Here is a 14,485-nt window from a genome sequence, read left to right on the forward strand (position 1 = left end):
AGCTTTTACAGAATGATTTTCCAACCTTAAAATTGTTTATTTGTTATTGCTTATTCTTAGGAGTGTAAATATATTATGAGTAGCCTATGAAATCTATTTTATAATAATCTGATGCAAATAAAGTTTTTCTTAAGTCATATGATGCTACATTATGAAACTTACAAATTATTATTTTTTAAAAATCTTTCTTGTTAGTATGTGAGGCTATCATATGACACCAAACCTGAAATCATTCTGCAACTTCTGCTTAAAGAATGGCAAATGGAATTACCCAAACTTGTTATCTCTGTGCATGGTGGCATGCAGAAGTTTGAGCTTCACCCACAAATCAAGCAGTTGCTTGGAAAGGGCCTTATTAAAGCTGCAGTTACAACCGGAGCCTGGATTTTAACTGGAGGAGTAAACACAGGTAAACAGTAATAAAATTGGTATAATTTTTATTTGATGTGTTTGTACATTTTCATAATATCAGATATTTGAAAAGTCAACACAGTAGAAGTGTATACTAGTCTCCTGTTAAGTAATCTATAGTTCTTAAGTATAAATGCTAACTGAAAAATGAATTTGGTTTTTGTTTGTTCTTTTAAAAGAATAATACGGTTTATCATTTACTTTTTTTTTTATTAAGACTTTATTTTTGGCTGTACCTTGTGGCTAGCAGGATCTTAGTTCCCCAGCCTGGGCCATGGTGATGACAGTGCCAAATCCTAATCACTGGACCGTAAGGGAGTTCCCAAGAATAATGTGCTTTGGAGCAAGGGTTTGCAAACTATGGTTCCCTGCACCAAATCCAGCCTACTCCTTGTTTTTGTAGATAGAGGTTTACTGGAACTCAGCCACATTTGTTTTTGTATGGTTTTGTATCACACTTCTGTGCTATAAAAGCAGAGGTGGATAGTTCTTAGACTGTATGTCTTGCAAAGCCTAAAATGCTTAAAATTTTGTCCTTTATAAAAAGTTTGCTGACCTCCTACTGTATAGCAAAGTGTTATTCTTGTCACCTTGTGACCGCTGGTAAATTGAGAAAAGAATGGCAATTCATTGCCTAGACGGTGGTAAAAAATAGCTTTTGAAATTAATTTTTAATATAATCTTATATTCTAAGTCTTTCCTATCACATACACAGTTTGGATGGAAGGAAGGCAAATTAATTTTAATATCCAAAGTAAAACATACTTATTATTTAAGTTAGTTTGCAAAAATCTATTTCATTAACAGCAACTGTTTTTTGAACCTTATTGTGGCACTCTTCTAGCCACTGAAAATATATCATTACACAAAATATTTGCCCTCATGGAGCTTATATTCTAGTGGGAAAGATATAGAAAACAAGCAGATAACTAAATGTATAATAAATTAAATAATAAGTGCTTTGGGAGACACATAAAATGTAGAGGAGGGATAGTGAGGGATGGTCAAGGAAGCTTCGTTCATAAGGTAACTTTGAGTAGAAGTGGAAGGAATGAAGCAAATGAGATTAAGAATAATGTGGGACACAGCATTTAAAGGAGAAGAAATGGAAAGTATTGGAAAAATAGTAAGAAAGGTCCAGTGTAGCTTGAGTAGAATGAGCAAGGACTGCTGGGTGATGAGATCAGAAAGTTACAGGTGAGTGGTGATGGTGGGGTTGACATGGGGTTTGTGGTGAATATCAGGAGCAACAGACAGATCATCATATAAGGCCTTGCAGGCCATTATAAGCACTTTGACTTTTAATCTGAATTAGAAGGGGAGGTTTTAAACAGAGAGTTGACAGGAGCAAAGATATCTTGAATGATGGTTTAAAAATAGACTATAAACAGGCAAGGCAGCCATTGGAAGAACAGTGAAGATACTATTTCAGTAGTCCATGTGAGAAATGAAAAATCTAATTGAGTGATGCATTGATTTGCTAGGGCTGTTAAAATACCACAGACTGGGAGGCTTAAAAGAAATTTATTTTCTAATAGTTCTGGAGACCCAAGATCAAGATGTTAGCAAGTTTGGTTCCTCCTGATGCAGCTCTCCTTGACTTACAGATGGCCATCTTTTCACTGTGTCCTCTTGTGGCCTTTCCCATTGCATGTGCATCTCTGGTGTCTCTTTTTGTGTCCAAATTTTCCCTTTTTACAAGGACACCAGCCAGATTGGATTAGGGCCTACCCTAACATCCTCATTTTCACACGATAACCTAAAGGATCTATTTCCAAATACCGTCACATTCTAAGGTACTGGGGTTAGAATATCAACATAGGAATTTTGGGGAGGATACTGTTCAGTCCATAGCAAGTGGTAATGAGAAGTTATGTGCTCTTTTGAATCATTTTTTCTGTATACTTTCCTCCCAATTTTTAACTCAGTTGGAAAACTGTTGTAGTTTTTTCTGAGTGTGTGTGTTTTGCTTATAGTCCTGAGCCATACTCTTCTTTTTTTTTAGATGATGTATAGAGCAGTAACAAAAACTACAGTTAACATGAGGAATCTAAGAGAGGAGACTAGGCCTAACAACATGGTAAAAGTTAGTTTTACGTGTGTTTCAGGCAGTTGTAGTGGTTTGACATTGTGGGTTTTGTTTTTTTTTGCGTCCTTGTGTTTTCTTTTGAGTTTGTCTTTTGGACTTTGTTGCTTTTTATCTTGTATATGTAAAAAAAACTAGCACCAGTTGTAACGTTACTGAGAATAGGATTGTTCTGAACACAATAAAGACTTTCAAATAAAGTGAATTTAATTTTGTATGAACAGGTGTGGCAAAACATGTTGGTGATGCCCTTAAAGAACATGCTTCCAGATCATCTCGAAAGATTTGCACTATTGGAATAGCTCCATGGGGAGTGATTGAAAACAGAAATGATCTTGTTGGGAGAGATGTAAGAGTGTTTTTTAAAATTTCTTTTATTTAAGCTTATGTTGAAACAGAATTAGAGCAAGAATAGTGCAAAGTCAACCTAAAATATTCATGATCATACTACAGTCCTTTTGAAAACACTATTATAGATTTAAACAGTTGTGATTATAGTGTTAGTACATTTAGTTTCTGCCCTTTTTTGTGTAACTGTTTCACACCTTTTGCATATCCTGCCAGTCTGTGTAATTAAGTTTTTAATGATTGTGTGATGTTAAGAATTAATTGTATTGTCTGTGAAAGTAGTAATCAAATGCTAGTGTTTTATTCAAGTAGGTTAAAGACATGCGAATTGGTTGTAGATACTTTTTCAAGAGGTTATTAAAAAGGAATTAATTATAATGATCATTTTCAAATGCAATTAAATTTCTAACATCAATTTTAAAGATTCTACTAATGACTGGAAAAGTAGCAGTATGACATTTAACTGCTTTTATTCAGTATCCTTTATATATTGCACTTTATTCCCTAATAACCTGAGAGTTTCTTAACATTGTTTGTTTATTTGCTTATTTGCTGCTGCTTCCTTTGCATGGGATGATGAAATATGATTTATTCTGCAGTGGAGCCAAAATGTAATTGTTTGGTTTAACCCATTATTGAATAATCTTCAGCTGCTTAAAAGCTCATGCTTTTTGATACATTCTTTCATATTTTGTATTTTTGCCTTTACAGATTATTTCAAAATTTGTTTTTACTTTATGTTATATTTAATCCTACCCACTAACTCTCATATTTGCTATTGTTTAGGTGGTTGCTCCTTACCAAACTTTGTTGAACCCTCTGAGCAAATTGAATGTTCTGAATAATCTGCATTCCCATTTCATATTGGTGGATGATGGCACTGTTGGAAAGTATGGAGCAGAAGTCAGACTTAGAAGAGAACTTGAAAAAACTGTTAATCAGCAAAGAATTCATGCTAGTAAGGGCATTTATAAATTTGTTGTTAAAATTATTCTGGGCTGTATTAATTGCCAGCAGCATTCTATGAAAGGTAGAATGCTCTTTAAGTCTTCATTTCTTTAGTAGCAGGATGACATACAAAACAACAAAGAGTAACTGACCTTACACAAAATAAGACCTAGGAAAGAAGTTTGAGATTAAACAGGATACTCAGATATCAAGGCCAAAGCCACAAAAGTTCATTGGAAGCTTTGTTGCTACTGTAATCCCATTGCATCTCAAGGAATTCAGAAATATTCTTAATGTATGCTATATTCCAGTACATGATTTTGAAGTTCAGGATTGAAGAGGAAAAACATACTTTATTGTGAAGTAAGAATCACTTTACTTAAAGTTGATAACACAAGTAGGTATCACTCTTTGATAGATATGTCTTAAAAATTGGTATTCTTGACACATGTCTTCTTTTCCAACCATGGTCAAACTTTCTGGTTCAACATCTAGATTTTTATTTCAAAAAGAAGAAACTTTATAATTTTAGGACACCAAGAAGGTGAGCTCTATGATGAAGTGAAATATAAGTACAAAAATTACAGGATAGTATTTTCAGATTATGATGGAGTCATAGCATCTCCTAAAACTTAGGAATGTTTTAGAACATTGCAAATACTTATATTTTGGATTTTTTCACTAGGTATTCACTAGGCAAGGTATTCACTAAATTTCTTTTCTGTTACTCTTACAGAGGAAATGGATTTTATTGATCTGTTCTGTTTATGTAATCCTGATTCTGGCATTAATTTCTATACTAATGTCTCAATGCATTTGGAATAAGTGATTAAAAATAGAAACATTGGAAGTTCAACTCAAGCCATATTAAAAAGCAAACTGAAAACCAAAGTTTAGTTAAAGTTTAGTTAACCAAAGTTGAGTTAAAGTAGTGAAATATGTAAAATAGTTATTGCTTTTCAGTGAATATATGTTCCAGTGTGTGCCTTGTTATATATTGAATTTTCTAATTTTGTTACTTAGAACAGACTTTTAAAAGTCAGTGTAAAACTAATTTTTTTAGTATTTATATCAGACTGGTATCATGTCGAGTACTTTAATTCAACACAGTCTTTTAAGACATTTTATTTTGGCTTTTTATTGTTTTTGATTGAGAAAAAAATAAGATTAAATTATTGAATTTTGCCCGATATCATAATTAATCTTTTTACTTTTTTAAGGAATTGGTCAAGGTGTTCCTGTGGTGGCACTTATATTTGAGGGTGGGCCAAATGTTATCCTCACAGTTTTAGAATACCTTCAGGAAAGTCCTCCTGTTCCAGTCGTTGTATGTGAAGGAACAGGCAGAGCTGCAGATTTACTAGCATATATTCATAAGCAAACAGAAGAAGGAGGGTAAGTGTATGATTGCAACATATTTTTAATAATTTCACGTAAAGAGGGCTGTGGGGGCTTCCTAGGTAGTGGAGTGGTAAAGAATCTGCCTGCCAGTTCAGGAGATGAACGACATGCAGATTTGATCCCTGGGTCTGGAGCAGGAAATGGCAACCCACTCCAGTATTCTTGCCTGGAAAATTCCATGGACAGAGGAGCCGGACGGGCTACAGTCCATGGGGTCGCAAAGAGTAGGACACAACTGTGCACCCTTGCATAAAGAGGCTTGTGGCTTCTAGAATATTAAATTCATTTTGGTGTTTTATGAACGTGAAAATGCCTTCCTAAGTGTTGAGGAAAAGGCCTGTCTGACACATTATTAGAATGAATTAAAATATAACAGTCTTTATTGTGGACAGTTTTGCAATATCTGTTAAATATACAGAGGCACATATCTTTTGACTTGATAGTTTTATTTCTGGTAATTTTCCTACAAATGTACACATATGAAGTAACTTACATAAAGTTATACATTACAGTGTGGTTTGTGATAATAAAAGATTGGAACAATATAGAGCATATATCAAGGGGACTAGATAAATAACATGGTATATCTGCACAGTGGAATAGTTTGCAGTTATGTATGGTTTTAATCTGTTTAGTAGACTTGAGAAGATTAACTATATATGTAGAAAAAGGAAAATGTACAGTAACATATATATTATGGTGCCTTTTATGTGGGAGAAAAGCAGCAGAATAATTGTGTGTGTGGAAAGAGATCCTGGAAAGTTACTAGTGTTTCTTGAGAGCAGTTGAGATGGAACGGACTGATGGAAGACAGTGAAAAGGACACATTCACTATGAATTTCCACATCTTTATATTTTGTATCAAACTTTTGAGCCATGTAAATATATTCCACTTTGAGAAAAAGAAAAATGCAAATGTGCTGATATTTAACACATTTTGGTGAAATACTGTTTTATACGTCATAATATCTTAAAATTATACAAAATCTTATAGAATGTGAGTACTGATAATGTATTCACATGCCTTATAAAAAAAAAAGCTGGAAATAATTCAAAGAGAAAAATCACTCCATTTTCCGTTTTTCACCCTTGTGATTTGTAGTGGGAGTCTAATGAAGCAGATTTCATTGACGGTCGAGTATTTAATTTTTTTTCCCAAGTACTTAATACAGTATCTTTAAATGCCTTGCCTGTCTACCAGTAACTTGATGATACTAGATTCTTTAAATTACAGAATTTGAAATCAGTGGATTAAGTTGTGTTTCCTCTTACTTCAGGAATCTTCCTGATGCAGCAGAGCCCGATATTATTTCAACTATCAAAAAAACATTTAACTTTGGCCAGAGTGAAGCAGTTCATTTATTTCAAACACTAATGGAATGTATGAAAAGAAAGGAGCTCGTAAGTGGATTTCATCAGAATAAGCCTTTTTATTTCATTCAAAGCACATTCTAAACTAGAGAAATACTTTAAAAAAAAAATTAATTTTTGGCCACCCCTCTGGCTTGTGGGATCTTAGTTTCCCAACCAGAAATTGAACCCAGGCCCTTGGCCGTGAAAGCATGGAGTCGTAACCGCTAGACTGCAGGGAGAATTCTCAGTTAGAAAAATAGTAAAGGTTTGAATATACTTGAGTTTTATTTGGTAAATGATACAGATTCTTAATTTTCCGGGTTTTTTATTATAATGAAATTATTTCCAACCCCCCAGAATTGTATATGCCGTGTACTTTTAAATTACTTTGTGATTTATGTGTGATTTATTTGCTTTATACCTTAGCTTTTAAAATGTAAATGCATAATATTATGGGTTAATCTTTAAATAGATCACTGTTTTCCACATTGGATCAGATGAACATCAAGATATAGATGTAGCAATACTTACTGCACTGCTTAAAGGTAAGGTTTCAAATTTATTTGTTAGGTCTTTCATTTACAGTGTTTTTATATAAGTTAGTGTTTGTTAATTTGAGAATTAAATTTTCCGATAATTTTTCTTTGTAAAAGACATAGCATTCACTTTCTGTGACAGCAAATTCGCTTTTGTCTTTATATTATATAATTGTTTTAAAAGTTCAAACTAGGATTTATGCCATTAGGCCTATTATCTTGTTAAGGATGTATAAAATGTGTCATGTTTTTAATTGGCTGAAAAATAAGTGTTTAAAAGTAATAAGGTATTAATTGATAGAAATTAAACATATAAACATAGCATTCTTAAATATGCGATTTTTATCAGGAAGGAAAGTTTGGAAAGAAAACTTGTATCTTCTAGGACTGAAGGGTTATGATACATTCACTTGAATTGTTTTTCTCTCATTATCTTTCCAAAGGCATCCAGCTGATAAACAGTGTTATAGTGAGAAATCTTTTCAAAAATTAGAAACTAAAATGTTCCATCTAAATACCTGACAGTATGGAATGAGGTAGCAGAAGCAGAGCAAGAGGGTGTTGTCTTATCATTCATAAGAATTTTGCAAATGTTAGGCCATAATAAATTGCCAATAGATCAAACATTTAAAAATACTATAATAAATATAGCATGTTTACATCATCTAAGAATAAAGATCATAAATAATAGGAAGCCCAGAAACCATAAAAGGAAAGGTCAATAAGTGTGATTTCATACTTCAGATAAAAAGAGAGCACTAATATTTGCTGTATTCTTTCTGGAACTAGCTACTGTGCTTTAGTAGTTTATGTTGTTTACTCTTGCAGCAGCCCTAAGAGTCAGATTTCTTATTTTCCTCATTTTATAGATGAGATTACTAAGAACAGGAATGTGGAAAGATCACTAGAAGGTGTTAAAAATTAGTGATAAGCAGATGAATAATCCATGGAAAAATGAGTCAGAATTTATGTAATAGATATTAGCAGAAATGTGGAAATTTGAAAATGATAGATGTTAAAGAAACCCTATAAATTGGGGGTGGGGGGGAAGCTTTTTATCCTCCTACTGGGTATTTGTATACTCTTGATGGATGGTATAACATTTCTGGAATTTATTTTGGCAGTGTATCAAAAACTTTATATATCCTACACAGCAGTTTGACTTCTATAAATTCATCCTATTAAACATGTGCACGAAAATGTACTTGCCAAAAAATTCAAATAAGTTAATTGAACTTGTCAACTTCTTTATTCAATTAGGCACTAATGCATCTGCATTTGACCAGCTCATCCTTACATTGGCATGGGATAGAGTTGACATCGCCAAAAATCATGTATTTGTTTATGGGCAGCAGTGGCTGGTATGTAAATAATGTATACAAGCAATGTAATTAAGCTAAATTATAACACAGTATTTGCTGAAACTGTGTCCTAACTTGACATTTTACCTGTCAGTCAAAAGTGCAAAATTACTGTAACTAAACATTTCTGCAGCATCCAGATCCATTTAGAATTTAGTAAGTTCTGTTTACTCTTGATAAAAACTGTGTGTTTTTTTTTATGAGGTATAGATCTCTAAAAATTCTATAACTTGCTTCTATGTTTGTAAGGAATATTTTCCTGTAATTGCCTTTTCTTGTGGCATCCTTGTCTGATTTTGGGCTCAGAGTAATGTTGGGTTCATAAGATAAATTTGGAAGAGTTTGAGAAGGATTGGTATTAATTCTTCTTCGAATATTTGGTAAAATTTACCAGTGAAGCTATCTGGTCCTTATTCCTAATTAGTCTGTTCACAATTTCTATTTCATCATGATTCAGTTTTGGTAAGTTTATGTTCCTAGGAATTTAACTGTTTCTTCTAGGTTGTCCAGTTTTTTGGCATATAATTTTTACGTTAACCTCTTCAGTTCAGTCGCTCAGTCGTGTCCGACTCTCTGCGACCCCATGAATCACAGCACGCCAGGCCTCCCTGTCCATCACCATCTCCTGGAGTTCACTCAGACTCACGTCCATGGAGTCGGTGATGCCATCCAGCCATCTCATCCTCTGTCGTCCCCTTGTCCTCCTGCCCCCAATCCCTCCCAGCATCAGGGTCTTTTCCAGTGAGTCAGCTCTTCGCATGAAGTGGCCAAAGTACTGGAGTTTCAGCTTTAGCATCATTCCTTCCAAAGAACACCCAGGGCTGATCTCCTTTAGAATGGACTGGGTGGGTCTCCTTTTAGTCCAAGGGACTCTGAAGAGTCTTCTCCAACACCACAGTTCAAAAGCATCAATTCTTCAGCGCTCAGCTTTCTTCACAGTCCAACTCTTGCATCCATACATGACCATTCAGGTATGACCTAAATCAAATCTCATATGACTATACAGTGGAAGTGAGAAATAGTTTTAAGGGACTAGATCTGATAGATAGAGTGCCTGATGAACTATGGACTGAGGTTCGTGACATTGTACAGGAGACAGGGATCAAGACCATCCCAATTGAAAAGAAATACCAAAAAGCAAAATGGCTAACTGGGGAGGCCTTACAAATAGCTGTGAAAAGAAGAGAAGTAAAAAGCAAAGAAGAGGAAAGCTATCAGCATCTGAATGCAGAGTTCCAAAGAATAGCAAGAAGAGATAAGAAAGCCTTCCTTAGTGATCAATGCAGAGAAATAGAGGAAAACAACAGAATGGGAAAGATGAGATCTCTTCAAGAAAATTAGAGATACCAAGGGAACATTTCATGCAAAGATGGGCTCGATAAAGGACAGAAATGGTCTGGACTTAACAGAAGCAGAAGATATTAAGAAGAGGTGGTAAGAATACACGGAAGAACTGTCAAAAAAAGATCTTCACAACCAAGATAATCACGATGGTATGATCACTCACCTAGAGCCAGACATCCTGGAATGTGAAGTCAAATAGGCCTTAGAAAGCATCACTACGAACAAAGCTAGTGGAGGTGATGGCATTCCAGTTAACCTCTTATGTTCCTTTATATCTCTGGTATCATTTGTAATATCTCTTTCGTTTTATATTTATTTGAGTCCTCTCTGTTTTTCTTCTTGAGTCTAGCTAAAGGCTTGTCAGTTTCTTTTTTAATTGGAATTACAATTACTTCACACTGTTGTGTCAGTGGAAGCTGTACAACAAAGAGAATTAGCCATATGCATACATATATCCCCTCCTTCTTGAGCCTCTCTCCCACTCCCCCCATCCCATCCCTCCAGGTCATCACAGAGCACCGTGCTGAGCTGCCTTTGTTATACAGCAGCTTCCCACTAGCTATCTGTTTTACATATGGTAATGTATATTTTTCAGTGCCACGCTCCTAATTCGTCCCACCTTCTCTTCCCCCGTGTTCATACATGTCTGTTTTCTACATTTGTGCCTCTGCTCCTGCCCTGCAAATAGGTTCATCTGTACCAGTTTCCTAGATTCCTTATATATACGTTAATAAACAGCATTTGTTTTCTTGACTGACTTCACTCTGTATGACAGACTCTAGGTTGATTCACATTACTACAGATGACTCAATTTCATCCCTTTTTATGGCTGAGTAATATTTCACCATATATATATATGTAGCACATATTCTTTATCCATGTCTTGGCTGTTTCGTATAATGCTGCAATGAACAGTGGGGTACAAATGTCTGTTTGAACTATGATTTTTCTCTAAGTGTATGCCCAATAGTGGTATTGCTGAGTCATATGGTAGTTCTATTTTCAGTTTTTTAAGGAACCTCCATACTATTCTCCATCATGGCTGTATCAGTTTACATTACCACCAATAGTGCAAGAGGGTTCCCTTTTCTTTACAATGTCTCCAGCATTTATTGTTGGTAGATTTCTTGATGATGGCCATTCTGACCGGTTGAGGGGATACTTCATTATAGTTTTGATTCACATTTCCCTAATAATTGGCTTTTCAGGTGACACAGTGGTAAAAAATCTGCCTGCCAATGCAGGAGATGCAGGTTCAGTCCCTGGATTGAGAGGATCTCCGAAGGAGAAAATGGCAACCCCAGACAGAGGAGCTTGGCAGTCTGTAGGGTCACAGAATCAGAGACAATGGAGCATGCATGCACAGTTGCTTTGCAGATATTTTCCTCCATTCTGAGGGTTGTCTTTTTGTTTTGTTTATGGTTTCCTTTGCTTTACAAAAGCTTTCAAGTTCCAAATGTTTGGGCCTTCAGTTTTATCTTTTCGAAGAACTAGCTCTAGTTTCATTATAGTTGTCTTTTCAATCTGTTTCATTTGTATCTGTCTAATCTTTGTTACTTTCTTCTATCTGCCGACTTTGAGTATCATTAATTCTTTTCTGTTCTGGTCTCTTGAAGTATAAAGTTATGTTATTTGGGACATTTTTTGTTCTATCGCTGTAAACTTACGTTTTAGAACTGCTTTTGCTGTATACCATAAATTTTTGGTATGTCATATTTTCATTTTTGTCTCAAGATATTTTTTTATTTCTATTTTGATTTCTTCTTTGACCCATTTGTTGTTGAGTAGTATGTTGTTTGATCTTTACACATTTTAAAATTTTCCAGTTTTCTTTGTGTGATTAATTTCTAGTTTTATATCATTGTGGCCAGAAAAGAAGCTTGATATGATTTCAGTTTTGTTAAACTTATTAAGACATGTTTTGTGGCTTAACATTGTCTGTCTTATAAAATTTTCTGTGTACACTGTAGAAGAACGTGTATTTTTTGCTATTAGGAAGGAACTTTTGGTATATCTGTATTAAATCCTTGGGTCTATTTTGTCATTTAAGGCTTATGATTTCGTACTGATTTTCTATCTGAATGATCTATCCATTTATGTAAGAGGCTATTGTTTTGTATTGCTGTCTGTTTCTTCCTTTAAGTCTGTTACTATTTGCTTTATGCATTTAGGTGTTCCCATGTTAGGTACAAAAATATTTACAAATGTGTCTTCTTGTTGAATTGACCACTTTAACATTATGTACCATCCATCTTTGTTTCTTATTGCAGTTTTTTTTTAAAAACTCTCCTCTATATGATATAGGTAAGCTTTTGTTTGGTTTCCATTTGCATGGAATATCCTTCTCCATTTCTTTACTTTCAATCTGTTTGTGTGTCTTTACACTTAAAGTGAGTCTGTTATAGACAGCATGTAGATAGGGGCTTACATTTTTATTCATTTAGCTACTCTTTGAATTGTTGAATTTAGTCCATTTACATTTAAAATAATTATTATAAGTACGTACTTACTGACATTTTGTTAACTGTTTTCTGGCTGTTTTTGTAATTCCTCTCTGTTCTTTTCTTTTTTTCCTCTTGCTCTCCTTTTATAGTTTGATGACTTTCTTTAATGATACATTTATATTCCTTTCTCTTTGTGTTTTGCATATTTACTGTAGCTTTTTGCTTTGTGGTTACCATGAAAGTTACAGATAATTTATATCACTTAACAGTCTGTTTTATGTTAATAACCACTTCTTTGATCCCATTCTAAATCCCAACATTTTCATATTACCCATCCTGTTTTGTTTTTCATGTCACATTTTACATCTTTTTACTGTGAGTTTCTCTTAACTAATAACTGTAATCGTGGTTGTTTTTACTACTTTTGTCTTTTAACCTTTAGTCTGACTTCATAAGTAATTAATTTACTATTTTTACTGTATATTTACCTTTCCACTGAGATTTATTCTTTCATATGTTTTCTTATTACTAAGTACCACCTTTTCTTTTCAGCTTAGAAGAAGCTCCTTTAACATTTCTTGAAAGGCTGGTGTAGTGATGATAGACCCCTTTATTTTTTGCTAGTTTGGAGAAGTCTCTCTTATTGCTTATAATATCCTCTCCTTGTCTTTAACTTTTGGCATTTCAGTTATGTATCTCTGTGAAGGTCTCTGTTAGTTTCAGTTCAGTTGCTCAATCGTGTCTGACTCTTTGCAACCCCATGAACCCAAGCACACCAGGCCTCCCTGTCCATCACCAACTCCTAGAGTCCACTCAAACCCATGTCCATTGTGTCGGTGATGTCATCCAACCATCTCATCCTCTGTCGTCCCCTTCTCCTCCTGCCTCAATCTTTCCCAGCGTCAGAGTCTTTTCAAATAAGTCAGCTCTTCACATCAGGTGGCCAAAGTATTAGAGTTTCAGCTTCAGCATCAGTCCCTCCAATGAACACCCAGGACTGATCTCCTTTAGGATGGGCTGGTTGGATCTCCTTGCAGTTCACCGTATTTGGAACTCTCTGAACCTCCTGTATCTGGATGTCTGTTTTCTTCCTGAGATTAGGGACATTTCAGTCGTTATTTCTTCAAATATGATTTCTACCCTTTTGTCTTGCTCTTTTTCTGGGAAACCTAAAATGTGTTAAGTCAATTTGATATTGTCCCGTAAGTTTCTTAAGGTAACTTAACTTTTTGAAAAATTCTTTTTGCTACTCTGATTGGGTGAATTCTACTGCTTTATCTTCAAGTTGACTGATCCTTTCTTCTGCTTCATCTAGTCTGCTGTTGAACCCTGTTAGTGTATTTTTCAGTTCAGTCTTTTATTCTTCAGTTCTTTGACTTCTGGTTGATACAGTCCTAGATTTTCCATCTCTTCATTGAAGTTCTTGCTGTGTTCATTCTTCTCCACAGTTTGGTAAGCATCTTTATAATAATTACTTTGAAGTCTTTCTTGGGTAAATTACTTACCTCCATTTCATTGTTTTTTCTTACTCTTTCATTTGGAACATATTTCTCTATTTTACTTGACTCTGTACTAGTTTCTATACAGTAGATGAAATAACCATCTCTTCCAGTTGTGTTTTTTTTTTTGGTCATGTGGTGTGTGCAGAATCTTAGTTCCCTACCCAGGAAGCAAACCCACACCACTGGAAGCATGGCATCTTAATCACTGGACTGCCAGGGAAATCCCCCAGCTCTTTTAGTGTTGAAGAGGTGGCCTTGTGTAGGGGATGAACCTTGTCAGTCAACTTTGCCCCAGCTTTTTGTTCTCTCTCAAACCTTTCTGCTTCTTCATGCAGTGTATTATATTTTTACTAGCTCCCAGTAGTTGAGAATGTCCCAGTACCTTTTAGTATCCCTAAGAGGAGTGTTTTAGCATCCAGATTCAGACTGATGGAACCCAGCTCCTCAGACAACAACTTTTGAGAGAAGATCTTAGGAAAGTGAATTCAACAGTGTACCATAATCAGGTGGGATTTATTCTGGAGATCTACAAATCAGTCAGCATGATACATCACAAAAAAATGAGTGATAAGGACTTCCCTGGTGGCTCAGTGGTAAAGAATCCACCTGCCAATGCAAGAGACACAGGTTCGATCTGTGATCTGGGAAGATCCCACATGCTCTAGACCAACTAAACACATGCATCACGACTGTTGAGTTTATATCCTCAAGCTCGGAACCATAACTGTTGAGCTCATGTGCAACAACTACT

General features: G+C 34.9%; 1 protein-coding gene across 1 annotated transcript in view; it reads left to right on the forward strand.

The window, feature by feature from the left end:
- The window catches only part of TRPM7 (transient receptor potential cation channel subfamily M member 7), a 100,014-nt gene that overhangs the window by 20,243 nt on the left and 65,286 nt on the right, over window positions 1–14,485 (forward strand). Inside the window, exons 5-11 of the mRNA XM_052647368.1 lie at window positions 196–409; window positions 2,722–2,846; window positions 3,632–3,803; window positions 5,014–5,188; window positions 6,472–6,595; window positions 7,020–7,092; window positions 8,344–8,444. Coding sequence (XP_052503328.1) covers window positions 196–409; window positions 2,722–2,846; window positions 3,632–3,803; window positions 5,014–5,188; window positions 6,472–6,595; window positions 7,020–7,092; window positions 8,344–8,444 — 984 coding nt within the window. The remainder of the gene's footprint in view (window positions 1–195; window positions 410–2,721; window positions 2,847–3,631; window positions 3,804–5,013; window positions 5,189–6,471; window positions 6,596–7,019; window positions 7,093–8,343; window positions 8,445–14,485) is intronic.

The sequence above is a fragment of the Budorcas taxicolor genome, chromosome 10 (assembly GCF_023091745.1).
Source record: "Budorcas taxicolor isolate Tak-1 chromosome 10, Takin1.1, whole genome shotgun sequence".
Classification (NCBI taxonomy): Eukaryota; Metazoa; Chordata; class Mammalia; order Artiodactyla; family Bovidae; genus Budorcas; species Budorcas taxicolor.